General features: G+C 41.7%; 1 protein-coding gene across 1 annotated transcript; it reads left to right on the top strand.

Annotated features, from left to right (window-relative positions):
- Positions 1-10,987: 10,987 nt before the first annotated feature.
- Positions 10,988-13,829, top strand: LOC306843567 (zona pellucida sperm-binding protein 4-like; the record flags this gene model as incomplete). Its single annotated transcript, XM_079375095.1, has 9 exons — positions 10,988-11,035; positions 12,229-12,382; positions 12,458-12,645; positions 12,716-12,813; positions 12,885-13,042; positions 13,113-13,305; positions 13,378-13,525; positions 13,603-13,675; positions 13,753-13,829. The coding sequence occupies 9 exons, from the start codon at positions 10,988-10,990 to the stop codon at positions 13,827-13,829; spliced, it is 1,137 nt and encodes a 378-aa protein (XP_079231221.1).
- Positions 13,830-14,105: the final 276 nt, after the last annotated feature.

Below are 14,105 nucleotides of genomic sequence, written 5' to 3'. Positions count from 1 at the left end.
CTCAAAGAGCAGCGTAAAAACGCGGTGGCAAGAGCAAAAAGGAGAGGGAGTTTGATGGCGTCCTGGGTTTCTAAACTCGGCTTCTGGACACATCCCCTCTGGTGTCTTGACCAATTAGATAGGCTATTATCTTAGCTAGGGGTGTTCCTTCCATTATAAATCAGCATGTTATCAGTCACATGGTCTGAATATTACAAACTCTTGCAAAGTATACTTTTGGATGTGATTTCTATAACCAAAATATGATACATTCGACAATTGATTGGAAGAAACATTTAAAGCATGATTTTTCAAACTTATACATAAACATGCATATGAATCCTTCAGCTATTCAATAATGATTAAAAAGACATGCATAATGTGATTAACATGATAGTCAATGTGTGGGTGACATACATAGAGTTATGCATAGATTGGTTTAATTAAAATGAAATTCTTTTAAGATGACTTTAGGTCCATATGGAAAAGTCTGTAGTTCTATTGAGAACAAAAATACATGTTCTGTAACGACCAGAGAGAGGTTAAAAGGTCTCCTAAGGAATTCCAGTCCAAGTCTGTGTCTTGTATGTGTGGGAGACCCACCCAAGAGAGTCTGTAGCTCGTGACTGTCTATCATAGGTTTACATGTGATGGTCATCTCTTTGACCATCAGTCTTTATTACTTAATTCCAATTTGGGAAGGAACCTGTCAAACTTGGGGTATCAATAAGTGTTCTTTCGTCTCAAGGTTGTAAGCCGTTCTGTGAAAGAGGCTTCCTGGTTAGTTTGCGCTAGGATTTGGACCCATTTATGACGTGGTCCTGTTACAGCTTTGATGCCCCTCTTTGTGGAATCTCAGCTCTCAATATTCCGATCGAATCTTAAATGGTCTAATTCGGTCTCTGATATCCTACAAGATCTTAATAGGCCCATTTACTAGGCCATAAACTCACAACCTGCAAATTTTCCATGAAACACATGCTAACAGTTTGCCACTTGTCATTTCGACTACGAACAACACTTAAGTGGACCATGTAACCTTTAAGAACTCTGATTTACTTATGATAGTTCAGCACATTTTTGTTAGTTTTGAAAGTCTCTTAAAAGGTGAATGTAGAGTTGAAACTACCTTGGAGTCACAGTGGACCCTTTCATAAACATGGGAGCAATTTAGGTAGCTCCGCACACAATATTTTCAGACGGTTTAAGGTCTTTGTTCATTAAAAGATTGCTCAACCATAGAGTCAGTCTCACTTCTCCACTAGAAACCACAGTAGTCTTCACAGCAACATCTCTTCCTAAAGAAAAAAAAAAAAAAAAAAAAAAAAAGTAGATTAAGTCAACCCACAACTAATAGTCACGGATTAAGCAAAACTACAACGTTACAGGACGTACTCACTTTTCCTGGTGCAGCTTTGCTCACAGGAACCAGAAGAGGGATGGCACACCTCTGTGCTACAGTGGATAAAGATCGGAGAAACAAAAAATATTCAACCATTACAAAACACAGAAGCCGAGCGCAAGCCTGGTAAAGTGGGGACCAACACAGTTTCCTGCAGAACAGCCAGTGAGGCTGGATCTACAAATGTGAACAACTTCACAGCAAAGCACTTGTAGTGGGTTGGGAACTGAAAACCGGACGATCCAGTCACTGGAACTAGTGTGGTCAGATAACGGTCATCCTGGTAAGGGCATCTGAAAGGGAAAGGAAGTTAGAAAGCGCCTCCCAGAAGACAAACTGGATAAGATCGGCTGTACACTCACCCATCAACCAGAAGGTCCCACTGGGGGAGACTGAGTGGACTGGGGGTTGAAGTCGCCCAACAACGTCCCAGCATCAGGACAATGTTGGGGTTAGTCCTCTCCATAATGCGCACCTCAACATACACAGGCTCCCGCAGGACTTTTGTGACGGGATAATCAGCATCACTGTAGTAGGACGTGAAGGCCTCATCCCCTGAGGAACACTGGGGTTTAACCACACTCAAGTTTGAAAGGCTTTACGGAGACAGGATAAGACCTCACCTTCTGCGCACCCTTTGGGGACACATTGGCCAGCCTGAGCTCCACCCTGAGAGGTCCAGGAGCAGCTACTGGTGGAGGGGGGAGGAACAGAGTTGACCTCCACAACCAGAGCTTCAACAGAAGTTACAGAGTACCTACACTGAAAGCCTGGACACCAGACGGTGAGCTTGTAGCATTTATCAAAGATTAAAATTCACACCAAGTCATAGATCACTTACTCAAAATGACTGTCCCTGGTGATGGAACCAAACGGTCCAATGCCAACTTCATATGAGGAGGTCATTCGGTTCTCATACACCACATATCCACGGTCCTCCTGTGAATAGCAACACTGTTGGCATCCAGTCCATAAGCAAAGCAGAATTACACCAGAAGCAGCTGCTCACCATCATGCTGTCACAGGGAACTGGTATATAGCAAAAGGTGTGGACTCCACAGGACCGCAAAGTGGGTCATTTCCACCCAGTAGACTAACCGAATCCAGACTCAGTCTAGGCAGAGTAACGTCTCTAGACACCACTACCACAAACTGACCATCTCTAATACACTGGACAGTCACTGGAGCAAAAGGTACAAGAACAGGTTAGTGCTGAGAACCCGTTTAAGATGAACAGAATAAGATTGAGAAAGCTTACCTGCCCTCCCATAGTAACATTGCTGTCCGTTAAAGCAGCAGTTGATAGCTTCACACTCAGCACCACTGATCCCAGGTTGTCCACATTGGATCTGCTCATAATCAGCTACAGCACATTTATCAAGGTGCCCTGCCTGGGCCACTGGCTTCTGAAACTGCTGAGGAAACCGCTGGTCAGTTTGCTGTTGAGCTGCCTTCTGAAACTGCTGGTCAGTTTGCTGTTGAGCTGCCTTCTGAAACTGCTGGTCAGTTTGCTGTTGAGCTGCCTTCTGAAACTGCTGGTCAGTTTGCTGAGCTGACTTCTGAAACCGCTGGTCAGTTTGCTGTTGAACTGGCTTCTGAAACCACTGGTCAGTTTGCTGTTGAACTGGCTTCTGAAACCGCTGGTCAGTTTGCTGGAACATCAGAGCTTGAGGGTTCTGAAGCAAATTACTCCACTGTGGGACAGCATGACAGAAAACACAAACTGCTAAAATCTGAAACAAACACCAACTTCCAGCCATTGTTCAACAGCTAGTCACAAAGTAGAAGTGCATCCTTTTGGTCTTTTTGTACTCTATAGATTTCAGTTAATTAATGATAGCTCCTCCCTCTTCATTAATCCTCACGATTCTCCAGACTTGCATGAGTTGGAGCATATGCAACTGTGTGATTCTCATTGATTCAATTATCCTTGTTACATGCATGAAAAACAAACTTGAGCATAATTAAAAATAACATACTTGTATTAATTTCTGCCATTTTGAATTCGGCCTTGGTTTTATCCTGCATTAGCTGAATCCAGGGCCACGTTCAGCCCCCAAAAAACGGTGCAAAACGTCTATTAAACGGAAACGGTGGTTCGTTGAACACCTTGTTCTGATGACACAAATTTTGCAACTATGGCAGCTGAGAAGGCCACTCTCTGTGTTCTTTTTGAATAATTTTCGGAGCCTGGTGAAATCGGTATAAATACGTGTTTAATACTGCAAAATACGCTTGATGTTACAGTCACTGCCCTTGCCGCCCAGAATAAAAGAGAACATCCCAGTCGAGTGAAAGGATTTGTGGAAACTGTGGTTCCTAATTATTGTGATCCAACATTTGCCTCGCATTTCACGATGAAAATAAATTTCAGGTGAAGGATAATCCACTTCTTACCTCCGAGAATGTGTTATGATCTATATGACCTTATTATTTTTATTGTGATTATTAAGCTTATCATTATTGCTGATCACTGTTGTTGTGCTATGATATTGTAATATTTACCATTATATAATCAGAGGAGCATAGAAAAGTTTATGAAAGTGTCACTCCCCAATACAATAGCAAAATATATAAATATGTATAGTATTTTTATGTTAAATTAATCAGTGTCTAGCACACCTTCCTAAGGAAAGCATACGGACCGGAACAGAAGACATTGCAATTACTACATGATATTTAGACAGACCTAAAGAAGTTCCAGATTTATACTTGTGCTCTTATTATTTCAGTTATTTTACTTTTAATGTAAATACACATGTGCAAACAATATACTTGGGGCCTGTACTATGATGGTGGTTGACAAAACTAAACCAGTCCAATCCGGCTTTATTGGTACCATGAGGCTTGATCCTGAGTTAATGGAGCTCATGCACTTCAGCAGTTTTGAGGCTTGAATTGGAGGAACTGATTAAACTAAAAAAAAAAAGAAAGAAGGCTACCTGTTTATTTTAAGAGAATTAGCTCAATTTTGCAGTTTTATTTTAGAGGTGATTGTTAGTTCCCAGCATGCTTTGCATATAGCTGGATGGAGAGTGAATTTTGAAATTAAATGCTATTTTATGTGTTTTTGAGTGAAGAATAATAGAAGTAATAGAAACATCTATTAATGTTTAATGTTCAGTTATGTTTGACATTTGAAAGAGTTTCTGTTACATTGAAGATTCCATTGTACAGTGCAATAGTTACCATTGAGCAGAAGAGTAGCGCATATGGTTCTGGATTCTACACCTCTAAAGCATCAAACCTTGTTCAATGAGCAGTAGCTTTGCTAGTGCTAGTGCAGTACTTTCCAGTATTTCTCAAGTATTTTCCTACTTGAGCTGTTTGGCTGTATACAGTCTTTTAAATGTACAAAATAACTCAGTCAACAATAACTCAAATTTTGAGAATCAACTTAAAATAAATGAGCACATTTCACTAATTATAATAAATTTATTGTGTCATAGATTAATTAATTTAGGAGATTTTACATGATTTTTTCAGGTAGATTCCATTAAAAAAATCAAGTTGTAAAAACCACTCAAAAATATTAAGTGTAATGTTACCATAATTTTTTTAAGTAAATAGCCCATTCCATTTTTTACAGTGTACTTAAAAAAACATTTTATTATGTAAGTGCAAGTAAAAGTTGTAAAGTTAGTTTATAGAGTTGATAAAAACCCTTAAAAATCCAAGCCCGTATGTAGTCATGTTTAAAGCTATTGATTCTAAAACTCATTTATATCGCATATTATCTATATGTTTATATTAATTTAAAATAAAAGCTTAATAATTAGAATTCATCTAAGATGGCTTGTGTAACGGATTAAGGGTATAATTGTATAAAATAATTATAAAAATAATAATCTCTAAAAATCAGATGATTTTATATTTAAAAAATGTTTTATTATGTAGCGCCCTTTCATTTGGAGTTAGAGAAATTGGAGGAGTGGCTTTATTGCGTCAGAGATGTGTCACTTTGCTTGAAACTGATTGGTCAAATTTCGGTTTGCGATCTCTAAACTAGAACATAACCTGCCCCGGAGCAGGTTAGCTGTGGAGCATAAGTTACTATGGCAATGAACACTGCTAAAAGCCAAACCACTTTCATGGTACCTAAAACCCAGAGTTGGTGCAAACTAAACTGAAACTTACCTGGCTAGCCAGCTAAACCGGCTTCATGGTACAGGCCCTTGGTCTTGTGAATTTATTTTGATGTTAATTACATTTACTTACAAATTCACCATCATCATGTTGATATGCTATGTTACTATAAAACTCTTATGACAAACGTCTTAATATCTTCGATTGTTGCGTATACTGAGTCGCAGTGGACACATTTGTAAACGACTTCACACCGTGAACACACACCCGGAGCAGTGGGCAGCCATTTATGCTGCGGCGCCCGGGGAGCAGTTGGGGGTTCGGTGCCTTGCTCAAGTGCACCTCAGTCGTGGTATTGAGGGTGAAGAGAGTGCTGGACATTCACTCCCCCCATCTACAATCCCTGCCGGCCTGAGACTCGAACCCACAACCTTTGGATTACGAGCCCAACTCTCTAACCATTAGGCCACGACTTCCCCTATGTTTTGTAATGGTGTCAGTGATCACTATGCAATATATGTTTGAGAGATTGCAGGGGCCTGTACCATGATGGTGGCTAAACAAACTCAGGGTTACAGGATTAGTTTTGAGTTGACAAAACCAAACCAGTTCAATCCGGCTTTGTTGGTACCATGAAGCTGATCATCAACTTTCTCTGTCAACTCAGGCTTGATCCTGAGTTAATGGAGCTCGTGCACATGAAAGTGTGACATCAGTAATGAGCAGCCAATCACATGCCTTGAAACTGGGATTCACTTCTCGTGAGAGAGTCAGTGCGAATTCACTACCAAAGATTAAAAGATTGAACAATATGAAGAATTTAAACACATTTACACAGCAAGATGAAACGATCTATCCATTAAAGAGGAAAACTTATCTTACCATATAAGTGCAAGTAAAATTTGTAAAGTTTATAATATTTATAGATATAACAACACTTAAAAATTGAAACTCATATGTAGTCATGTTTACAGCTATTGATTCTAAAACGTATTTATATTGCATATTATCTATGTTTATATTAATTTAAAATAAAAGCTTAATAATTACTATTAAATTAAGCTGTCTTGTGTAATGGATTAAGGGTATACTAATTATATAAATAATAAAAAATAATCATGTCTAAAAATCACATGATTTTATCTTTAAAAATGTTTTATGTAGCGTCCTTTAATTTGGAGTAAGAGAAACTGGAGGAGTGGCTTTATTGCGTCAGAGATGTGTCACTTTGCTTGAAGCTGATTGGTCAAATTTCAGATTGAGATCTCTAAACCAGAACATAACCTGCCCCGGAGCAGGTTAGCCGTGCAGCGTAAGATACCATGGCAACGAACACCGATTAAAGCCAAGCTACTTTCATAGTACCTAAAACCCAGGGTTGGCGGAAACTAAGCTGAAACATAGCTGGCTAGCCACCTAATCCGGCTTCATGGTACAGGCCCCAGGATTCCAAAGGGTAAATCACATTTTATTTTGAAACGACAATTTAAATATATTAATGAACAACCTTTTTTGCAAGATATTTATAATAGTGATTTGCGCTTTGTTTAACAAATACCTGATGTTGACTTAGCATGGGAGTATTTTAGATCAACTTTTTTAGCTTTATGTGATAAATATGCACCTTAAAAAAATATTTAGAATAAGTAATAGAGACAATCCATGGTTTATTGAGTCAACATCTTCACTTTTCAAAAAAAGAGATGTTGCGTGGGCTTTAGCTAAGAAAACAAATAATCAATTGGACTGGGTAAATTACAGAACAATAAGAAATAATTATACTAAATTGGTAAAAAACTCAAAACGTGATTATTATTTAAACATGTTAAATGAAAATTTGAATGATCCAACAAAGTTTTGGAAGTTAATCAAATTAGTTTCTGGTTCAAAAACTTTTACCAGTCTGCCTGATTATTTGAAATTAAATAAGTGCGTAATTAGAGGAAAAGAAAATATTGTGAATACTTTTAATAGTCGTTTTATCTCTGCTGGTTTATCTAAGGATTTAAAAAATTTAAAAGATCTAATCTAACATAGATGCTATGGAAACCACATATGGTCACTCTCGGACCACCGGCGGGCTTGAGCAAAGACATATGGAAAGTGGGTGAGATACGATAACTGGCAGGAAGAACGATAACTGGCACCGACGACGATTGGCCTGTTCTCTGACCCGGCGTACAGCACGTTGCAGATGAATTCCAGGTCTCCTCACTGCGGTGTAGCCAGTCATTGACAGCGGGCAGATCAGAGGGTTCCCCTGACCAGGGAAATAGGGGAGGCTGAAACCCCAGCACACACTGGAACGGTGTTAGACCAGTCGAAGGCTTGCGTAGTGAATTCTGAGCATATTCCGCCCAAAGCAGATATCGACTCCAGTCGTTCTGATTGTTGTGGCAGTAAGATCTTAGAAACCGAATTAGTTCTTGATCGAGCCGTTCCACTTGGCCGTTGGACTCGGGGTGATAGCCAGAGGTTAGTCTGATGTTTATGTTGAGCTGCTGACAGAAGGCAGACCAGACTCTGGAGGTGAATTGTGGTCCACGGTCAGAGACAATGTCCTCGGGCAGTCCGTAGAATCGGAACACATGTTCCAGCAAAGCCTCTGCTGTTTCGAAGGCTGTGGGGAGCTTGGGGAGAGGAATGAGGCGGCATGCTTTGGAGAAGCAGTCGATAACTGTAAGTATGGTGGTGTGATTTCTGGAAAGAGGAAGGTCCGTGACAAAGTCGATGGCGATATGGGACCAGGGTCGTTGAGGTATGGGTAGAGGTTGAAGTAAGCCAGCTGGGCATTGATGAGATGACTTGGTAATGTTGCAGGTGGCACAGTGCTGGATGAACTTGGCAACGTCCTTCTGTACCGATGGCCACCAGAAACGGTTGTTAATAAGGTGAACAGTAGCTGTGATGCCGGGATGACCGGAACTGGGAGATTCGTGAATCATCCGTAGGATGCGTTGTCGAAGATCTACTGGAACAAAAGTTAAGTTAGGTGGGCATTCAGGTGGCGTGGGATCATCGGCTTGTGCCTCGGTAATCTCTGTCATAATGTACCATTGTACGGGAGTGAGAATGAGAGATGTGGGAATGACCGGTTCGTCGGTGGTGTTTGATGATGTGGTGAATTCAAATTGTCTGGAGAGAGCATCAGCTTTACCATTCCTTGAGCCAGGACGGTAAGTAACATGAAGGTCAATTCGGGAAAAGAACAGTGACCATCTTGCTTGACGGGAGTTAAGGCGTTTGGCTGACCTGATGTATTTCTGTGATCAGTGAGTACAATGAAAGGTCGTTTGGCGCCCTCTAGCCAATGCCTCCACTCCTCGAAAGCCCCTTTCATGGCTAGTAGTTCTCGATCCCCAACATCATAGTTCCTCTCAGCAGCGTTGAGTTTCCTGGAGTAATAAGCACATGGATAGAGCTTAGCGGGGTTACCTTGACGTTGAGACAAGATGGCTCCAATGCCTGTGTTAGAGGCATCCACCTCAACCGTGAACTCGAACTCTGGATTGGGGTGATGAAGAATCGGTGCGGAGGTAAAATGTTCCTTGAGTTGCTGAAAAGCCTCTGATGCTGCTGTAGACCAGGCGAGGTAGCGCTTGCCTCCCTTAAGCAATGACGTTAACGGAGCGGCTATGGTGCTGAAGTTGCGTATGAAACGTCTGTAGAAGTTGGCAAACCCCAGGAAACGCTGCAGATCCTTTGTGGTCTTGGGTGTGGGCCAATTTAACACTGAGTTGATTTTCTTCTCATCCGGATAAGGTTGTATGCATTGCGAAGGTCAAGCTTGGTAAAGTATTTCGCAGAATGGAGCATTTCTAGGGCGGCTGGAACCAGTGGCAGAGGGTAGCGGAACTTGACTGTGATCTCATTGACTGTAATCCTCCATCCTTCTTTTTGACAAAGAAGAAACCTGCTGACGCTGGTGAGGTGGATGGTCGAGTTTGTGACAGTTACCGGTGATGGCAAAAGTATTTAAATCCTTTATAAATGAACAAGTAAAACAATTTTTAACTGAAAATTAAATTTTAAATAAATTTCAGTCAGGCTTCAGATCCGGTCACAGTACTATAACAGCAGCCATATCGGTCATACATTATGTTATAAATTGCTTGGATAGTGAACAGTATTGTGCAGCTTTATTTGTAGATCTTACCAAAACACTTGACTCTGTAGATCATACAGTTCTGTTGCAAAAACTCAGGTGTGTGGGTTTTAGACAGGACTCAATGTGTTTCAGTTGAAAATTATAGTTCATCAGAGTTAAAAATTATAAAAGGTGTCCCACAGGGATCCAATTTAGCACCCATTTTATTTTCAATATATATTAATGATTTGGGATGTGGGATAACCCCAGCTAAAATTCATTTCTACGCTGATGACACTGTTATTTATACAGTAGCACGTTCCTTGGACCAAGCTATATTTATTTTGCAAGAATCTTTTAGGACATTGCAACTTTCATTGTCAAATTTAAAATTGGTATTAAATTCTAATAAAACGAAATATATGTTTTTTACCAGGCATGGCATTAAATTGGATTACTCTATTTTAAGTTTAGAGAGAAAGAGTTAGTTGTTACAAATATTTGGGTGTATGGCTGGATGAAAAGCTGAGTTTTCAGGTACCTATTGAAAATCTATTGAAAAAGCTTAGGCCAAAAATTAGATTTTTTTGTATCGTTTAAAGAAATGTTTTCCCTTTGAAGCAAGGAAGAGAATTATACAAGGTTGTTTTGCTTCAATGCTGGATTATGGTGATGTGATTTATATGCATGCAAGTTCTTCTATTTTAAAAAAGTCGGATTATGTATACCATGCTGCATTATGATTTGTGACTTGTGCTTCTTCTCACACTCATCATTGTACCTTGTATGAATTAGTGGGTTGGTCCTCTTTGTTTCAGAGGAGAAAAATACATATGTTGTTGTTTACAGCTAAGGCCTTGTTAGGTTAATTACCCTCTTATATATGTAGTCTTCTATCTTATTATACTTGTCATTATAGCACAAGATCGACTGATAGATTGCTTTTACATGTTCCTAGAGTTTACACAGAGTTTGGCAAAACTGTTTTCTCTTTTTAGGCTCATTTCTTATGGAATGAGAGAGTATTTTAATGTTGGAAAAACTTCCTTCGCTGAATACCTTTAAAAATGTTTTATGGTCTAACTGTAAGGAAACGTGTAAATGTTTTAATTAAGAAGTAAGGTTTTTGTGTGTGTGTACGAGTTTTAATGTATATGTATACTGTTTTGTGTGAAACTTTTTTGCGCTGCCATTTTGGCCAGGACTCCCTGGAAGAAGAGATTTTATATCTCAATGAGACTATCCTGGTAAAATAAAGGAAATAATAATAAAACGGTGTGAGCCTGAACGTGCCCCAGGTTTGAAAATGTCGTAGCGTCTGTGATAGTTCAAGACGGGTTTGGATAACTTTGCTGACCTGCTCATAATGAACGAGCTTCAGCGACCACAACAAGCACCGATTTGGTCACGATCCGGGGGTTTTGTCGCAGACTATGGAAATCTGTCCGCGACAGCAAAATCCAGCCAAAAAGTCCCGTAGTGTGAGCCTGCCTTAAAAATAAAACAATCCAGAATTGTCAAAACGTCAACAACTGGATTCAGCTAATGCAGGATAAAACCAAGGCCGAATTCAAAATGGCAGAAATTAATACAAGTATGCTATTTTTAATTATGCTCAAGTTTGTTTTTCATGCATGTAACAAGGATAATTGAATCAATGAGAATCACACAGTTGCATAAGCTCCAACTCATGCAAGTCTGGAGAATCGTGAGGATTAATGAAGAGGGAGGAACTATCATTAATTAGCTGAAATCTGTAGAGTACAAATAGACCAAAAGGCTGCGCTTGTACTTTGTGACTAGCAGTTGAACAATGGCTGGGAGTTGGTGGTTGTTTCAGATTTTGGCAGTTTGTGCGGTCTGTCATGCTGTTCCACAGTGGAGTAATTTGCCTCAGAACTCTCAAGCTCTGATGTTCCAGCAAACTGACCAGTGGTTTCAGAAGCCAGCTCAGCAACAAACTGACCAGCGGTTTCAGAAGCCAGCTCTGCAGCAAACTGACCAGCGGTTTCAGAAGCCAGCTCAGCAGCAAACTGACCAGCGGTTTCAGAAGCCAGCTCTGCAGCAAACTGACCAGTGGTTTCAGAAGCCAGCTCAGCAGCAAACTGACCAGCGGTTTCAGAAGCCAGCTCAGCAGCAAACTGACCAGCGGTTTCAGAAGCCAGCTCAGCAACAAACTGACCAGCGGTTTCAGAAGCCAGCTCTGCAGCAAACTTACCAGCGGTTTCAGAAGCCAGCTCTGCAGCAAACTTACCAGCGGTTTCAGAAGCCAGCTCTGCAGCAAACTGACCAGCGGTTTCAGAAGCCAGCTCAGCAGCAAACTGACCAGCGGTTTCAGAAGCCAGCTCAGCAGCAAACTGACCAGCGGTTTCAGAAGCCAGCTCAGCAGCAAACTGACCAGCGGTTTCAGAAGCCAGCTCAACAAACTGCCCAGTGGTTTCCTCCGCAGTTTCAGAAGCCAGTTCAACAGCAAACTGACCAGCGTTTTCAGAAGCCAGCTCAACAGCAAACTGACCAGCGCTTTCAGAAGCCAGCTCAACAGCAAACTGACCTGCGCTTTCAGAAGCCAGCTCAACAGCAAACTGACCAGCGCTTTCAGAAGCCAGCTCCGATACAAACTGACCAGCGGCTTCAGAAGCCAGCTCAACAAACTGCCCAGCGGTTTCCTCAGCAGTTTCAGAAGCCAGTGGCCCAGGCAGAGTACCTTGATAAATGTGCTGTAGCTGATTATGAGCAGATCCAATGTGGACAACCTGGGATCAGTGGTGCTGAGTGTGAAGCTATCAACTGCTGCTTTAACGGACAGCAGTGTTACTATGGGAGGGCAGGTAAGCTTTCTCAATCTTACTGTTCATGTTAAACAGATTCGCAGCACTAACCTGTTCTTGTACCTTTTGTTCCAGTGACTGTCCAGTGTATTAGAGATGGTCAGTTTGTGGTAGTGGTGTCTAGAGACGTTACTCTGCCTAGACTGAGTCTGGATTCGGTTAGTCTACTGGGTGGAAATGACCCACCTTGCGGTCCTGTGGAGTCCACGCCTTATTTTGCTATATACCAGTTCCCTGTGACCGCATGTGGCACGAGCATGATGGTGAGCAGCTGCTTCTGGTGTAATTCTGCTTTGCTTATGGACTGGATGCCAACAGTGTTGCTATTCACAGGAGGACCGCGGATATGTGGTGTATGAGAACAGAATGACCTCCTCGTATGAAGTTGGCATTGGACCGTTTGGTTCCATCACTAGGGACAGTCATTTTGAGTAAGTGATCTATGACTTGGTGTGAATTTTAACCTTTGATAAATGCTACAAGCTCACCGTCTGTTGTCCAGGCTTCTCTTTCAGTGTAGGTACTCTGGAACTTCTGTTGAAGCACTGGTTGTGGAGGTGAACTCTGTTCCTCCACCTCCACCAGTAGCTGCTCCTGGACCTCTCAGGGTGGAGCTCAGGCTGGCCAATGGCCAATGTGTAACCAAAGGGTGCGCAGAAGGTGAGGTCTTATCCTGTGTCTCCCTAAAGCCTTTCAAACTTGAGTGTGGTTAAACCCCAGTGTTCCTCAGGGGATGAGGCCTACACGTCCTACTACAGTGACGCTGATTATCCCGTCACAAAAGTCCTGCGGGAGCCTGTGTATGTTGAGGTGCGCATTATGGAGAGGACTGACCCCAACATTGTCCTGATGCTGGGACGTTGTTGGGCAACTTCAACCCCCAGTCCACTCAGTCTCCCCCAGTGGGACCTTCTGGTTGATGGGTGAGTGTACAGCCGATCTTATCCAGTTTGTCTACTGGGAGGCGCTTTCTAACCTTCTCTCTCTTTCTTCAGATGCCCTTACCAGGACGACCGTTATCTGACCACACTGGTTCCAGTGACTGGATCGTCTGGTCTTCAGTTCCCAACCCACTACAAGCGCTTTGTTGTGAAGATGTTCACATTTGTAGCTCCAGCCTCACTGGCTCCTCTGCAGGAAACCGTATGCCCCCCATTACTTGACCGGTTTTGTTTTTACTACTTGTGGATTCTATGACTTGCTCCTCTCTTCCCTGTCAGATCTTCATCCACTGCAGCACAGAGGTGTGCCATCCATCTTCTGGCTCTTGTGAGCAAAGCTGCACCAGGAAACGTGAGTTCTTGCTTTAACTTGACTAGCAGAACTGAGAATTTATAAGCGCGTTCACGCTCCTAAAATTTCTCTTTCAGGAAGAGACACTGCTATCAAGGCCAGGTCTAGTGAGCAGACAGTGGTTTCTAGTGGAGAAGTTACTCTGGTCCTGTAAATCTAGTGTTTTTAATAAACCTTGCAGAACACCAAGATGTTTTTGTCTATTGGTACTTTTTGACTTCGCCGAATCTGATATTACGTGCCTCTTCCGAGTGCCTTTTTCTCCCCCACACTTTTAAACCAAGGTTCCACGACCTTTTGTACAGTCATGCCTCGACTCAGAATGCTTCTGTACGAGGCATGACCCTTATCCAACCTCCAGTTGTTAACCTGGGCCACTGCATGGGGTACCAAATTAAGTGTTAATCATTAGCTTTTCATTAACAGGACG

The sequence above is a fragment of the Barbus barbus genome, assembly GCF_936440315.1.
Source record: "Barbus barbus genome assembly, chromosome: 24".
Taxonomy (NCBI): domain Eukaryota; kingdom Metazoa; phylum Chordata; class Actinopteri; order Cypriniformes; family Cyprinidae; genus Barbus; species Barbus barbus.
This window is presented reverse-complemented; position numbering and strand designations above follow the sequence as displayed.